The 16,770-nt window shown below is 46.3% G+C and overlaps 1 protein-coding gene across 1 annotated transcript in view; it reads right to left on the reverse strand.

The window, feature by feature from the left end:
- LOC126424876 (UTP--glucose-1-phosphate uridylyltransferase-like) overlaps positions 1–11,325 on the reverse strand; it is a 77,968-nt gene extending 66,643 nt beyond the window's left edge. The window contains exon 1 of the mRNA XM_050087705.1: positions 11,201–11,325. Coding sequence (XP_049943662.1) covers positions 11,201–11,221 — 21 coding nt within the window. The 5' untranslated portion in view covers positions 11,222–11,325. The remainder of the gene's footprint in view (positions 1–11,200) is intronic.
- Positions 11,326–16,770: the final 5,445 nt, after the last annotated feature.

The following is a 16,770-nucleotide window of genomic DNA, read 5'->3' on the forward strand; positions in this document are numbered from 1 at the left end:
GCGTGTTTGGCGCCGTGCAGGTGAGCGCCACAATCAGGACTGCATACGACCGAGGCACACAGGGCCAACACCCGGCATCATGGTGTGGGGAGCGATCTCCTACACTGGCCGTACACCACTGGTGATCGTCGAGGGGACACTGAATAGTGCACGGTACATCCAAACCGTCATCGAACCCATCGTTCTACCATTCCTAGACCGGTAAGGGAACTTGCTGTTCCAACAGGACAATGCACGTCCGCATGTATCCCGTGCCACCCAACGTGCTCTAGAAGGTGTAAGTCAACTACCCTAGCCAGCAAGATCTCAGGATCTGTCCCCCATTGAGCATGTTTGGGACTGGATGAAGCGTCGTCTCACGCGGTCTGCACGTCCAGCACGAACGCTGGTCCAACGGAGGCGCCAGGTGGAAATGGCATGGCAAGCCGTTCCACAGGACTACATCCAGCATCTCTACGATCGTCTCGATGGGAGAATAGCAGCCTGCATTGCTGCGAAAGGTGGATATACACTGTACTAGTGCCGACATTGTGCATGCTCTGTTGCCTGTGTCTATGTGCCTGTGGTTCTGTCAGTGTGATCATGTGATGTATCTGACCCCAGGAATGTGTCAATAAAGTATCCCCTTCCTGGGACAATGAATTCACGGTGTTCTTATTTCAATTTCCAGGAGTGTACATGAAACACACACAACCAACACACAGTGAAAGAGAGAAAGCGAAATGTTTGGTTGGAATGTGCTCGAAAACGCTGAAAGTCGGACAAATAACTTCAGAGCGGCACATGTGGAATAACTAAAGCCTAAAATCGTAAGTAGAACCAATCAGTAAATTAATCTTATGAAAGTAGCGCTGCGAAAATAACCAAAGCCTAAAATCGTAAGTAGAACCAAACACTAATTTAAGCTTATGAAAGTAGCGCTGCGAAAATTTGTTTCTCACCTAACAAGAGAATAACAGAAAACTCTAATACAGAAGCTTATCTGGAACCATTATATAATGTAACTATTATACACATGCGATACGCTTACGGCAGAGAACAAACAGCCTTTCATTTAGTTGCATAAACGGTCCACATCTCCAAGAAAAACATTTTTGTTGTTTGTTGATGATTTACTGCGTATTCTCATTTTCAAAATAAGAAAAAATTCAAAGACATGGTAAGGAACACCCACAAATACGAGTATAAATACAGTTCTCAGGTGTTAACGACGTTTGGCAGGTGGTATGAAGGTTGCTTACAGTTCTGTTCCTTACTAACTTTGTTCTCGCATACTGAGGATACTGCCTCCTTATTGCGCCCTATTGCGCAGTCTGTCCACATTTAAAGTACGCCGCGACACAGGCTTATAAAGACCACCTACACGTGTTTGTTTTTGTTGGCAGAGGACGGACAATCAGATTATAGCTTGTAAAAAGCGTGAATGGGTTAGGTAATGTTTCGCAGTCGGAGCTGCGCCACCTACATAACTTTTTGAATGTTCGCACAGAACGTCGTTCAGATTCCTCAGTCGGCCTCTGACAACCGGACAAACGAGAGGCTACTTTACGTAATCTGCACTCGCTCGTGTCAAGGCCCCTCGATAGTGGACACAACATCGCAACAAGGCCTCCTTACGTCACTCTGCTATCTGCCTATTCGCGCTATACAAGTTACGCCGTCACGTAGCAAGCGACCCGGCGATGGTTAAGCGTGCACGTTTGTCCCAGACCGGAACGCCATACATGTGCTGTGTGAGCTAGCGTGTCTTCAAAACAAGTTCAGGGCTCTCATTTTCTGTATGCAATATTAGAAAGCGTTTTGTTTCTTTCATTTATTGTAATTTATTGTAATTTCATTCCCTCTGTGACAGGGGTATACAAAATGTCCAACAAAAAAGAAAAGCCGACTGACTTTAGGGAAAGGTTATTTATACCAAAACAAGAAAAAATATCTGTTACACAAGGGCTCTAAACTACATACCGTAAGAGATACGAAGACTTGTTCATCTTCGATACTATGAAACACATCGCTTCTAACTGCAAGCTGTTTGCTTTTAGTATTTCTGGAGGAGGTAGTGCGGTATTTCGTGTATGTTGTGTGTGGTGGCTTGACCTGATCAGAGAAGACTGCGTGGGTGGCGGTTCTGTCAGTTTGATGCGGCTTCGGTTACCTTTTTCTGCTCTCCTTTTTGTTTTGCTCTCGCGGTCTGGCTACTCCGTGAGCGAACTGATTCTCCTAGACTTCCTCCCCAGGCAGGCTGCTGCCGTGAGAGAGTCTCTCACTATTACCAGCTATTAAATGATGAACACGTCCTCAACGATAATTTTCTGTGTTGTTTCAGCTATGTACAGATCCAATTATCAATGACACATAACTTCGGATACATCATTCAATACGTCTGACCACACGTAATATCTATGATTTACAGCCTTCATTTGTCTCGAGATGTTCGTGACGCCCTCAAGGGTCGTCAGCGAGGCATAAACGTCCGCATGCGGCAAGTGCTGCCGGGGTCTGGCTCTGCCGTGTTACGCCACTGCACACATCAGAGATCGGGGCGCGCACAGTACATTTGCCATACGACGTACAATGTTTGTAAAAGACACATCTTTCGCCAGAATGAGCGTCTCCAGTGGAACATACATCATATTCACGAATAACACTCGTTACACCACAGTAGTATGAATCAAAACAAGGGAAAAACGTCTAGTACACACGGGCTCTAAAACGCGTACCTTAAGAGCTATGAAGACTTCTTTGGTAGAAGAGATGTGTTTCTCAATAGGAAAGGTGAAAAGGTGCTCATAGCTCTTAAAGTATGCATTTTGGACCTCATGTTTACTAGACATTTTGCAAATACCTCGCAGTAGAAGAGATCTGTTTCATAATATCGCAGCTCATATTTACTACACATTTTTAACTTATTTCTGTGTAAGGAACTTGCCCCTAAAATTTGTCGATATTTTCTTGGGATATCATGTACACACGGTGTCCTATTTACCTCGAGCACCCCAAATAAATTTTTGTCCAGGAGCAAGATAAGAAAACCTGTGAAGCAAATGCTGTTCAGGAGGCCATTATCAGCATAGCTGCCTTTTTGCGACTATGTTCGTTGTGAAGATTTGATTTTTAAAAAATTGTACCGTATATATTTTTTATTCGGTAATCGACTTCTTCTCCTCAAAACCTGTTCTAAAATGTATCATAGTGAACCATTTACGTAAACATGGCGCTATTAAACACCTAACAGGGAACTGAGTTTAACTTTCCTCTTCTAATACAAGGTGTAGGTATCCACAGAAACGTAATTCGTAGACTTGCTGGAGCTGACAGTAAAAAAATAGAAACGCAAGGAAAATGAAAACTTACATTCTTCACATACGAGTAGAATTTGTACTTTCTCTTCGTCGGGGTACTTGACACTCACACAGATCTTCAACTGAAAACAGTTGACTGAATGATCGGTGTGGCTTTTCCTTGTGTTTCACTTTGTTTGCTGTCAGCTGCAGCAAGCTGACGAGTTACGTTACCTCGGCTATTTGCGCTGTGCACCAGTGCGGGAAAGTCAAACTCTGTTATGTGTTGGCAGATTAAAACTGTGTGCCGGACCGAGACTCGAAGTCGGGACCTTTGCAAGTACTCTACCGTTTGAGAGAGCATTTGCCCGCGAAAGGCAAAGGTCTCGAGTTCGAGTCTCGGTTCAGCACACAATTTTAATCTGCCGGCAAGTTTCATATCATCGCACACTGCGCTGCTGAGTGAAAATCTCATTCTGTTTTGTGCTACGTTTTTAATGACGTGTAGTTTACGTGACTGATACACGGTGATACTTTTCTGAACAGGTCTTGAGGAGAGCATGGTGCTGTTTAAAAAATTCGTACTGCTGCTCACAAGCTTGTAACGAACAAACTCACGGGGAAGGCAGTCATACTGGTTAATGTTCCCTGGTACCTAAACAAGATTTTCTTGACGTACTTGTATTTTGCTTCAGGACAAACAGTCGTTTAGAATGGGCAACACCCTGTGTCTCGCATTTAAGCCGAAACCATTTTAACACATAAAGGTAGGATTTTAACGCAGGTACGTTTCTGCAGAAACTGTGATTTATCTGAAAGGCAGCCTACGCCTCGCGGGATTAGCCGAGCGGTCAGGGGCGCTGCAGTCATGGACTGTGCGGCTGGTCCCGGCGGAGGTTCGAGTCCTCTCTCGGGCGTGGGTTTGTCCTTAGGGTAATTTAGATTAAGTACTGTGTAAGCTTAGGGCCTGATGACCTTAGCAATTAAGTCCCATAAGATTTCATACACATTTGAACATTTGAAAGAGAGCCTACGATAACAACAGCGTACCGGGGACCACCAAATTGGAACATTAAATGTCCAGAATGATAATTATTGCATTATATGCAGCGCAGGACTAAAGAGCCCGTATCTGGTCGGAGGACGAGCAAAGCAATATTTTGAGACACATGTTGAGCACGAAGAAACAAGGCGGAGTCTGTGTACAGTGAGTTGACCAAAGTCACGGGGTAGCGATGCGCGCGTATACAGATGGCGGCAGTGTCACGTACACAGGGTACGAAAGGGCAGCGCGTCGGTGGAATTGTCCTTTGTACTCAGGTAATTCATGTGAACAGGTTTCGACGCGATTATGGCCTCACGACAGGCATTAATAGTGTTTAACTCCATTTCGGAAATCGTTAGGCAATTCAATATGCGGAGATCCACATTATCAAGAGTATGCCGACAGTACCAAATTTCTGGCACCATCTCTCACTACGGACAACGCAGTGGCCGGCCCCCTCCACTTAATGACAGGGAGCAGCAGCGTTTGCGTAGAGTTGCCAGTGCTAACAGCGAAGCAACACTGCAGGAATCAATGTGGGACGTATGACGAATGTATCCCTTACGACAGTGCGACGAAATGTGGCGTTAATGGGCTGTGGCAGCGAGTGCCTCTGCTAGCAGCACATCACCTGCAGCGCCTGTCCTGGGCTCGTGGTCGTATCGGTTGGGCCCTAGGCGACTGGAAAACCGTGGCCTGGTCAGGTGAGACCCGGTTTCAGTCGGTAAGAGCTGACGGCAGCGTCCGAACGTGGCGCAGGACCTGCGAAGCCACGGACCTACGTTGTCGACGAGGCACTGTGCAAGCTGGTGGTGGCTCCGTAGTGGTGTGGGCTGTGTTCACATGGACCGAAGTGAACCGATCACTGACTGGGAATTGTTATGTTCGGTTACTTGGAGGCCACTTTCAGCCATTCACGGACTTCACGTTCCCATGTCACAGGGCCACAATTCTTTGCGATTTGTTTGAACAACATTCCGAACAATTCGAGCGAATGATTTGGCCACCCAGTTCGGCCGACATGAATGCCATCGAACATTTACGGGACATAATCGAGACTTCAGTCCGAGCACAGAATCCTGCACCGGCAGTGCTGCAGAGGCAGCGCGGCTAAGTGTTTGTGCAGTACTTGTGCACAGCAGGGCAGGGCAGGGCTCTCCAGCGACTCGTCGAGCTGCTGCACTGCGCCGGGCGACAGGAGCTGCGGCACGGTACGAGGGGGCGTCCCGTGACTCTCGGTCACCTCAGTGTACACACGTCCAGGCAGGACTTACTGTGGAAGAAATTTCAAACGCTATACGGAAGAGATCTGACATGGGCTACGGTTCTGCAGCAAATCACTGACCTCACTAACTTCAGCAGCAGTCCCTGTCTGCAGACAGTGTCATAAGCCGTAGTTGGATCAACAAGTACCACGGATGTTTTCAAGCCTTCTTGCAAGCCTGCTTCAGTGAAAGTTCTGAGATCAAGTCTTCAGTCATACAGCTTTTATTGAGGCAATTATCCCAGACACAGAAAACTGTCTCTGTCTCCAAACGGTATCGTAAGGTACAGTTGAATCGAGAAATACTACGGATGTTTTGGAATATTTTTGAAAGTCTTCTCCAAAAAAAGTTTGCTCTCATAACTCTGTCTCTTCTCTGCAAACGGTATCGCGACCTGTAACGGGATAGAGAAACACTACAGATCTTTGCAGATGTTTTTTCAACGCCTCCTTCAACAAAAGTTTTGAGACTCACGTCTGACCTCACCATTCTCACTGAAGCAGGCTTTCAAGAAGATCAGAAAACATTAGTAGTATTTCTTGATTCAACTGCTGCTTACGATAGCGCTTCACGACAAGAACTGTTTCTAAAGTTACTCGTACCCTCTAGAAATATAGGTCAGCTCCTGAACGACATCTTCATAGTTTGATATTTCCAAGCTATCGTTCCTAAGGAAATCAATAAAGAAGGAACTTCAACGAATCCACTCCCAGAACTCTGTACTAACGTCCATTATTTTAAACCAATATATTGCTTTCACTCTTCACGGTCACGTATGAAATTCGCTTACACAGATGACCTACTCACTAGTAACCAAGACACGAAAATGAAAGGACATTGACACATGGCGTTTCAGTGTTGCGGCAGTACTATCGTAGTAGCAAACAAGAGCCAAGAACATAATGTTCGTGCATGCGTATCAATAACAGACAGGCTTACTGTCAACAGCAGATCTATATTTGATTGAAGTCTTATGGAACACATAATCCACACAAAACCGAACCCATTGTGTTTGTGTGTCACATTTGACAAACCCTTTACCTATCGGGCTCAATTGGCAAATGATACACCGAAAGTTCGCACCAGGAATAATGTCCTCCAAAAGGTCTGCGTTATCATAAGAGCATCAGCAGCCGCTTTCCATTGGGGCTGGTGTGTAATTCAGCAGTGCATTGTGCTCCTGTATAGCTAAACACATACCACGCGAACAAGCTATAGACAGAGGATCTTAACTTGATTGCATATTTCGAGATTTTGAGAAGTGATCTGACAACCTTCTACAAACCGTATCTAATAAAATTGTGGCTCAATGGAGTATCGTCTCAGTTGCGCGACTGGGTTTTCGTCATTTGCTGTCAGAGAAGTCATAGTTCATCGTGCCTGATGGGAAGCCCTCTACTGCAACTGAAGTTTTAGTTGGGGATCCCCAATGAAACGTTAAGCGCCCACTGTTTTCTGTAATCTATATAAACGATTTAGGAGAATCAGCAGCCACGTTAGTTTGTTTCCAGATTATTCTACCATTTACCGTCTTTTCATCAGAAGATTGAAACGAATTACAAAATGACTTAGACAAGATATCTTTACAGTGTGAAAAGTGGCAGCTGATCCTAAACAATAAAAAATGTGTGGTCGGCTAAACGCCAAATGATACAAAGTTAAAGGCTGTCGAGTCAGCTAAATACCTAGGGATTACAGTTATGAACAACTTAAACTGGAACCATCATTTGTAATACTTTGTAGAGAATGCGAATTAAAGACTGAGTTAGAGCCAGCCCGGCTACCCGTGCGGTCTAGCGCGCCGCTTCCCGAGCGGGAAGGCGTGCCGGTCCCCGGCACGAATCCTCCCGGCGGATTAGTGTCGAGGTCCTGTGGATGGTTTTTAAGGCTGCTTTCCATCTACCTCGACGATGCGGGCTGGTTCCCCTTATTCCGCCTCAGTTACACTATGTCGGCGATTGCTCCGCAAACACTGTCTCCACGTACGCGTACACCGTAAGTTACTGTACCACGCAAACATTTGGGATTACACTCGTCTGGTATGAGACGTCCACGGGGGGCAAAACCGCACAATAACCCTGGGTTCGGTGTGGGGCGGAGGTGGGGTGGGTGGACGGCTCTGGCCTGTTGTGGGGTTGTAAACCACTGAGGGCCACGGCGAGACGAAGTCTCTCCATCGTTTCTAGGTTCCCGATTTAATACACAATACAATACACACACAAGATTGAATATTATTGGCAGAATACTTAGGGGATGCTACAAATATATAAAAGAAACTGCCTACACTAAACTTATTAGTCTTCTGGAGTTTTGCTGTGCGGTATGGGATCCGTATCACATATGACTAACGGAGGACATTGAAAAAGTTAAAAAAAAAGGAACGTCATTTCCTGTTATCACAAAATAGGTATATGATAAGGCAGTTGGAATGGTACTCAATAAAATAAAGAAGTTATTCGTTGCGACGAGATCTTTGTTACTGAATATCAATAACCAAATTTCTCCTCCAATTGCAAAAAACATTTTGTTGAGCACCACAAAACTGGGGAGAAATGATCATCGTAATAAACTGACCATTGTAATGTGTGAAATCAGAGCTCGCAGCCGCGCGGGATTAGCCGAGGCGCTGCAGTCTTGGACTGTGCGACTGGTCCCGGCGGAGGTTCGAGTCCTCCCTCGGGCATGGGTGTGTGTGTGTTTGTCCTTACGATAATTTAGATTAAGTAGTGTGTAAGCTTAGGGACCGATGACCTTAGCAGTTAAGTCCCATAAGATTTCACACACATTTGAACATTTTCAGAGCTCGCAGTGGAAGACTTGCGTGCTCCTTTTTTTACCACATGCTGCCCGAGAGCGGAACGTTTCTACGCATTTTCTGACAAACGCGTAAGTGTGAACTGCTGATTAATAGTGTAGACACACGCGTAGAAGCTCTACAGCCAACTCGGTGTGTGCCGTCAGGGGCTGAGTACAGGTTACGCCACTCTACTGGCGCACAACTTCAGCCTGCGCCTCTCCACCTGGCCTCAGCTTTACAATCCCGAGTTTCCCGTCTGCTATGTCTGACACACTGAAATCCAGACAGCCGGCAACAAAAACTGCTGCGGAACTTGTTGATGAACGATTTAATATACTTTAAGTAGGTGGCACCCCCACAGTTCGTAAATATTTGAAGAACGCCATAATTTTCCGCCAAGAGTTGCTGATAAAATTTCTTTATTGAACAACTAGTTTCGATGAACAGATCATCAGTTTCCTGTACACCGACATCCAGTGAAGTCAGCGTGAACCACACGCTTCTTGGAGCCACGGTGTCAGTCATGAGTTCTGTACACTGAGCAACAGGCCGCGTAAAGGCCGCGTTTCTTGTTATAAGATTTCATTTGTGGATCAACAGACGTGAAATAACGTTAATTTACAGTCTCGAATCTGTAGTTGTGATTTCTTCGGAGGGAACTAACAAAGAGAAAATGGCGATGTTGTCTATGATGTACTGCTGCAACTTTGCGATATTGTACCGGTATAATTTAAGAAACTTGTTTGTATAGTGAGCTTTAAAAACGCGTTTAGCATTATTAGTCCGAGATAATGTTAAAGAAGGATGTGGTGAAATTTTTTAATGCGTTAGTTATCATGAGTTATACATTAAACAATTTTTTTTCACGGTATGGCCACAGAAAGGTGTTATTGAAAGTGGAGCATTTACCTATAACACTATATCTCAATCGGGACCACGGATTAAATGAATGTGCACGCATATGAAATGTATCTAAGTCAACAGTTCAGGGGCATACTGAAAAGAAAAATGCAAATGGGTATTTAAAATTTTTGGGCGCTGTGAAGTGTTCCTGCCGCCCGCAGTGGCCGCGCGGTCGGAGGCACCATGTCACGGCCCCTCCCCCCGGAAATTCGAGTCCTCCCTCGTGTCTGTGTGTGTGTGTGTGTGTGTGTGTATGTGTGTTGTTCTCAGCATAAGTTTAAGTACTGTGTAAGTCTAGGCACCGATTACGTCAGCCGTTTGGTCCCTTAGGAATTCACACACATTTGAACAAAGTGTTCCTGAACGGAGTTGAAACGAATCGGAAGATCATATTTATATATGTGATGAGATGATGTTCGGTGACAAGTAGCTTATACAAAGCCATTCTTTGTATCAGATACCAATAACAACGTCCTGCAGTTGAGGATGGACTTGCTTAAACGATTTTGTATGTATGTAAACAAAAACGTAAATGTTCGTTTGTTCAAAATTTTAAGTTTCAGGAAGATCTTCATTGATTGCTTTGAAACGTTGACACAACGTTGCATTCAAATACGCGGGTCACGGGCTGTTTTTTTTATATCTTCTGGAGCACCATTACCAAAAGTCTCGAATTGTTGTTGACAGATTTAGTTAACAATAGACTACTTGTACAGAATCTTAATTTATAAAATAAAATCCAGGACTGAAAGGAGGGGTGGAGGGGGGGGGCAGAAGAAGATGGAGTGGGGAGCAGGAGAAGATGGAGAGAGACAGAGGAGGAAGGGGGGATGGACGAAGGGAGAGGGGGAGGAACGTGCAGAGGGCAGAAGGAGGTCACAGCGTGTGTCCAGTTTCCACACGTATTAGATACGCGAGCTCCCTGAGTTCTCTCTTTTCAGTTTAACCAGACTGAGCCAGAGCAAGACGTGGCGAGGTAGAGCTAGTGACAAAATTTTACTTATTTAATCGTAAGGGTAGGGGCCCCCGTCGGGCAGGCCGTTCGCCGGGTGCCGGTCTTTTAATTTGACGTCACTTCGGCGACCTGCAGTTGATGAGGATGATGGGATGACACAACACCCAGTCCCAGGGCGGAGAAAATTCCGCGACTCAGCAGGGAATCGAACCCGGGCCCAGACGATTGACAATCCGTCACGCTGACCATTCTCGGTACTGTGTTCGAGTGGATCAAGAGCCTCGATTGGACGCCGGGCCCTGCGAGAATTAATAATAAAGCAGTGAAAGGGACTGCACAAACCCCTCTCCTTTCTGGTCCTTGTGTATTTGCACGTTGTAAGTCGTCTGTTAGTGTATTTCATACACGTGCTGATGGACTCGGTAATGGGTGGAATACTGTCAGTGAGATGCGATGTTTATTCTCCCAAACAGAAGGGGAGTAGAGGGTGGGCAGGAACACGGGAGAGACGGAAATTAGGACGCATATACAGTTCCTATACACATTAGAAACGTCTGCTATCTCTTTTGCTCCTTTATCGTGTAACCAGACACAGTCACTGCAAGACGTGTCCGAGTGGAGACAGCCACAAATAAAATCTAAAAAGTGGTACAGGTATGGCAACTCTCCCCTAGGTGAGGGGCAGTGTTAACTGGCGTAAGCGTGGTTGCTGGGGCAGACTAATCTTTTCGTCCGGTACGTTTATTTAGGGGGAACACACACACACACGAAGTAATGGCACATTCCAAAGCGACACCAACGACCAAATCTGGACGCCAACCTGCGACCTCCAATTTACGACGCAGAGACGTTATTCCGAGAGCCCGATGACCACCGAGCATTCTCCCTCTCCCTTGCAGACGCCACGCCACAGCGGTGACTCGGCTTCGCGCTGCGCGTTGCGGCCCCGCGACTCACCCTGTTGAGCAAGTAGTCCATGGCTGTTGCGGCTCCTTGGCTGGTGACTGCCGGCGCGCGCCCGCGGCGGCCGCTTATATGTCTGGGCGACGTCACGCGGCCGCCACGGCGCGCTGATCCTCCGCCATCTGCCGGCAGATCCGGCGCTGCCCTCCGCTATCAGCGCGGCCGAAGGTCGGCGGCGGCCGCGGCGCGCCCCGCCTCACTCAGTTACCACTCGTCGGCTGGACCGCGGTCCGCCGGCGCTCCACGCGCCCCGCTACCTGGGCGGCGTGATGGTGGCTGGCGCCTCGCCGCCGCCCGCACCTCCCCCCCAGTCGCGTGGTTCACGTCTCGAGGCTTCAAATAAGGCCTTCTGTACGGCTCCGTAACTCCATCCCCAGAACTTCCTTGTCTGTCTGCCTGTGTGTCCGACTGTTCACGACCCTTCCTCTTACGAACGGCTAGACATAACGTATTGTCATCTAAGTCACATATTAACGTCTGCGGTCCCTCGTTGATGTAAAAAAGTGAAGCAAAGTCAATAAAATGAAAAGATATGGACGTTTACGCTGAGGTGACAAAAGTGCTAAGACAGCGCCTAATATGTTGTCGGACCGCCTCTTGCCCGGCGTAGAACACCAACTCGATGTAGCACGGGCTCGCCAAGTTGTCGGAAGCGCGCTGCAGAAATGCTCAGCCCTGCTGCCTCTATAGTCGCCCGTAACTGCGGGAGTGTTGCCGGTGCAGGGTCTCGTGCACCTACTGACCTCTCCATTACGTCCCCTAAATATTCGATGAGCTTCACGTCCGGCTATCTGGGTGGTCAAATCATTCGCTCGATTTGTCCGGAATGTTCTCGAAACCATCAGGGAACGATTGTGGCCCAGTGACGTGGCACTTTGCGATCACCGAGTCAATGGATGAATGCAAATGGTCTCCAAGTAGCTGAACATAACCTTCCAGTCAATGATCCGTTCAGTTGACCGTAGGACGCAGTCCCACAGCCCACACCATTACCGAGACGCCACCAACTCGCACAGTGCATTGTTCACAGCTTAGGACCACGGCTTTGTCGGTCTGTGCGACACTCGAACCCTGCCATCAGCTCTCACCAACTGAAACCGGCACTCATCTGACCGGATAACGTCCAGCGTGCAAACGATGTGGTCTCGAGCCCAGGAGGTGTCGTGCTGTCAGCAAAGGCACACGAGTCGGCCGTCTCCTGCCGTAGCCTATTAACACCATTTTCGCCGCACTGTTCTGGCGGATGCGTCAGTCGTAGGTTTCACATCAACTTCTGCGGTTACTCTGCGCAGTGCTGCTCGTCTGTCAGCAGACACCGCTGCTCCCGGCGGCCGCTTGACGGCTGTCGGGCGCTGCTTTGTCAGTGGTGCGAGGCAGGGCTCGAAATGTCGCATTCTCAGCACACTGTTCACACTGTCCATACCGGGATACTGCACTCCGTAACGATTTCCGAAATGGAGTGCCCCATGCGTCTAGTTTCAATTACCATTCCGCGTTGGACGTCCGTTAATTCCCGTAATGCAGTGTCAGCCGCGTCCAGAACTTTCTCCCACGAATGAGCTGACGACAAGTGACTGCTCCGCCACTGCACCGCCCTTTTGTAGCTTCTGTGCGTGGTACTACCAGAATCCGTGCATGTGCATACGCGTATCCCACGACTTTAGTACGTCACGTACTTTGCTCTCGTCAACTCTCACCAGAACCTACAGGATAATTCCCGTTTACCTAGAACCGTGAAATTTGGCAAGAAGCTAGGTTTCACGCTATAACGAAAGGATAAAATCTGAAAATTGTGAATTTTTTATTACATCACACGAAATAAAATCTTCCCTGCCGTTTCTATCTGTCTGTCCTTAAGTTAACCCCACCTTTCCTGGGAACGGGTAGACGTATCGCTTTGAAATCTACGTCACATACCGAGGTAGACAGTCACCTGGCGCTGACATCTAAGTCAGTATAACCGAAAGATACGGCCATTTAAGTCACATATTTCGATACCGCCGGCCACGGTGGTCTAGCGGTTCTAGGCGCTCAGTCCGGAACCGCGCAACTGCTACGGTCGCAGGTTCGAATCCTGCCTCGGGCATGGATGTGTGTGATGTCCTTAGGTTAGTTAGGTTTAAGTAGTTCTAAGTTCTAGGGGACTGATGACCACAGATGTTAAGTCCCATAGTGCTCCGAGCCATTTTGAGCTATTTCGATACTAACAAACTCTTCATTTGTGTGTCCATAGTGTCCGCAGTTGCTTTATAATTCTTGAGGCCATTTTTGGTCTGTCGCTGAAACTACAAAAATGCGTCATTTTTTCATCAGACGCGTTTCTCACACCACACTTTTATGCACACCACTGCATCTAAAAACTGGACGAAAATTATTGGCGCCAAAAACAGAAAAACTTCGATGTGCTAGCATACCGCATTTCCCGATGTAAGCGATAAATCAGCCGAAAAATCACCACCACTGATTATGCTTTACCTCAATGAAACGAAACGCCTCTGACGAAAAAATCACGCATTTTTGTAGTTGCAACGACAGACCAAAAATACCCTCAAGAACTAATAAACTCACTCGTTAAATCCTATAGGCACTTACGATTGACGTAGAAATCACGAAATTGGGCAAGAAGAAAAGTTTCACAGTACAAGTGAAGGAGACAAATCGGAGACTTGTTACCTTATAATTACATCACACGACAAAAATTATTTCTGTTGTTATTTGTTATCCAACATCAAACTTGAAACTAGAACATTGTCGCAATTCTCGGAATCGCTGGGACTCATGTCTCGCCAGTATCAGTGTCGATAACAGGCAAACATCGTCGAGGTGCTCGGATCCCCGACTGGACGGAACGCGTGTATACGTGATTAAGGTAGTTCAGAACCCTAAGTGCACCAGCCCTATTCGCACTCGGCCAGTTTCCTTACATACGGTGTGTCTCCAAAAAAAGAGACTCTTTTTATCACTGTAGCACTAACATTTATTAAAACACGGAAAAATTTCAAAATTCAGAAAGATGTCAACAAATGCAGAAACCATCCATTTATCGAAAGTGTTCAAATTGTTGGCCACTGTGAGCCACACGCAGCTGATAACGCAATCGGTATTTTGGCGTATTCGTTTTCAATGACTGCTTTCATCTCATTGACTGTAGCTGGTCCTGTGCTGTAACCACATGTCCTCATAGACAAAAACTCCACAAGGGTGAAGTGTGGTGAGCGTGGAGGGTGCTCGGCATCGCCTAACGATCTGACTGGCACGCGTTCGTCAAGTTAGGCCCTTAAGTCGCCATCGGAGTTGGGAGGTGCTCCGTACGTAACGTAACCGTATTCACCTGTGCTAATATGCCTCCAGTTCTACGCCTCCTGCAAATCTGGCTGAAAAGTGATTCTCGAAAGTAGGCTATTTCAAATGATGCCTATACCACGTTTGTGGTTGAAACACTGTAACTGCACTTTGATGTCGAGTCGCTTACAGTTTATGGTCAGATCGAGTCTCGTTTATTATTCTTTATAAACAGCTAAGAATATACTACATCTCTTATAATATGATTGTTCCAGTGCATTAACCTTTTACAGAAGTGACACCAAAGTTGATGTGTGGCGAACATACCAAGTGCAGAAGTATCAAACCGGAATTTGGTTGCAATAATTACACGTCTATAGTTTGAAACTCATTTTATCCAAAATAATATCCATTGTTATTTATATATATATCTCCCACCTCTCCGGCAGGCTATGAATGCCACGCCAAAAAAACACTTTTTTTTTTTTTTCAAGCCAATCACTCTGCGAGCCATTTTCGTACATTTTCATACGAACTGAAGCGTTGTTCAGCGACAGCGCATCCCAGTGATGCAAACAGATGATAATCGGACGGAGCCACCTCTGGAGAATAAGCCGCACGCCCTAGTATTTCCCAACTGAACGCCTCGACTGTTCCTCTGAGCCATTTTGCTGTGTGAGACGGAGCGTTGTCGTGGAGCAACGTGACTTCGTCTCGCCTTTTTCATACTCCGGTCGATTTTCACGTAACACTCGGTTTAAATCGATCATTTGCTGTTAATACCAATCATTGTTAACGGTTCCATCAGGTTTTAGCAGCTCGTAACATATGACACCCTTCAGATGCCACCAAATCACAAAGTATTGACTTCTTCCCAAAGCGATTTTGTCTTCCAGTCGATGTTGAAGGTCTGCCTGGATTCAACCATGATTTACGACGCTTAGGATTCTCAAAATATATCCATTTTGCATTACCTGTCACTATTCGATGGAGAAACGAGTTTCTTTTGAATCTGGCGAGCATTTCACAAGCAGTCTTCCGATTTGCTTGCTGTCTTCTTTGCCATAGCTTTCAACGGAAGTGAAACAGCTTCCTGCGTCACAGTCAATTGTTCCGCGAGTTCCAGTTGAGTCTGAGTATCGTCTTCACCACATAAGGCCGGCAATTTGTAGTCTTCGAACTTCCTCGGTGGTTTCCCGCACACGTCGTTTCTCATGTCGAAGTCACCACTTCTGAATTTTTTGAACGACTCGAAACACTGTGTTTTCCCAACAGCACTTCACCGAAAGCTTCGACAAGCGTTCGATGCGATTCAGCAGCAGTTTCCTCCAAATGACAACAGAAAACCAATGCTGTCCGCAAATCGTAGTTCGTATGCTAGAAACTCGTCATGTTTACGGGTTTGAAGCAGATACCGATGTGTGGAACTTGGGTTACTGTGTGTTGGCATTCGTCGTCAGCCGTTACAGGAAGCAGATGGCGCTGCAGACGCGGTCTCACGGGCTCTATGCTAACGGCCAGCACCATCTACAGGCAACTTCCGGTTTCACACTCCTACACTTGGTATAACTAACAAAGGCACTGATTCAACTTCTCAAGTCACTGTCCTTGCAAGTAGACAGTCACATCATAACAAACACGCTGTGCACAGCAAGTATAATTTGGAAACAACGCAGTTCACAGTCCAGTTCTGTTGCCACAGTGCGGGGAACTGAAGTCTGGCAAAAACCATAATAATAATCACACTTTCAATCTCCAATTAATCACTCAGAATAGTCGTTAAATTACGGAACGATCTCCAGAATGCGAAATTTAGATGAATCTCGGCACGTTTTACAACTTGTAATTTGGATTAACACGTCTGCATACATTTTTCAGTAATTTTGGGCACAGAAAATACTCGCATCAAAACCTTCCATAGACGACTTCCTACAGCTTCCAAGGAACCTCTTTTATAAGATCGCAATTATAAAACTAAAGTTAGCTTCTGTTGTTTGCTGTATTTCATTAAGCTACAATTAAAAATCCATATTTCTGAGTACATTAACAGTACAGGGAGATTCGTTTTAAAAAGGACTTTAAGATACAACAATAAATTCTATTGAATTATTCCTACTAGTTTGCCTCAATATAGGATTTTATTCCAGTAACAAGGTTTTAGTTATGAATTCTAATTACTCTGGAATTAACCGGCCGGTATGACCGAGAAGTTCTAGGCGCTACAGTTGAAAGGTGGCTACAACGAGCCACAGCGCCAGAGATCGCGCCAGAGAGTTTTGTTC

This window comes from Schistocerca serialis, chromosome 10 (genome assembly GCF_023864345.2).
Source record: "Schistocerca serialis cubense isolate TAMUIC-IGC-003099 chromosome 10, iqSchSeri2.2, whole genome shotgun sequence".
NCBI lineage: Eukaryota > Metazoa > Arthropoda > Insecta > Orthoptera > Acrididae > Schistocerca > Schistocerca serialis.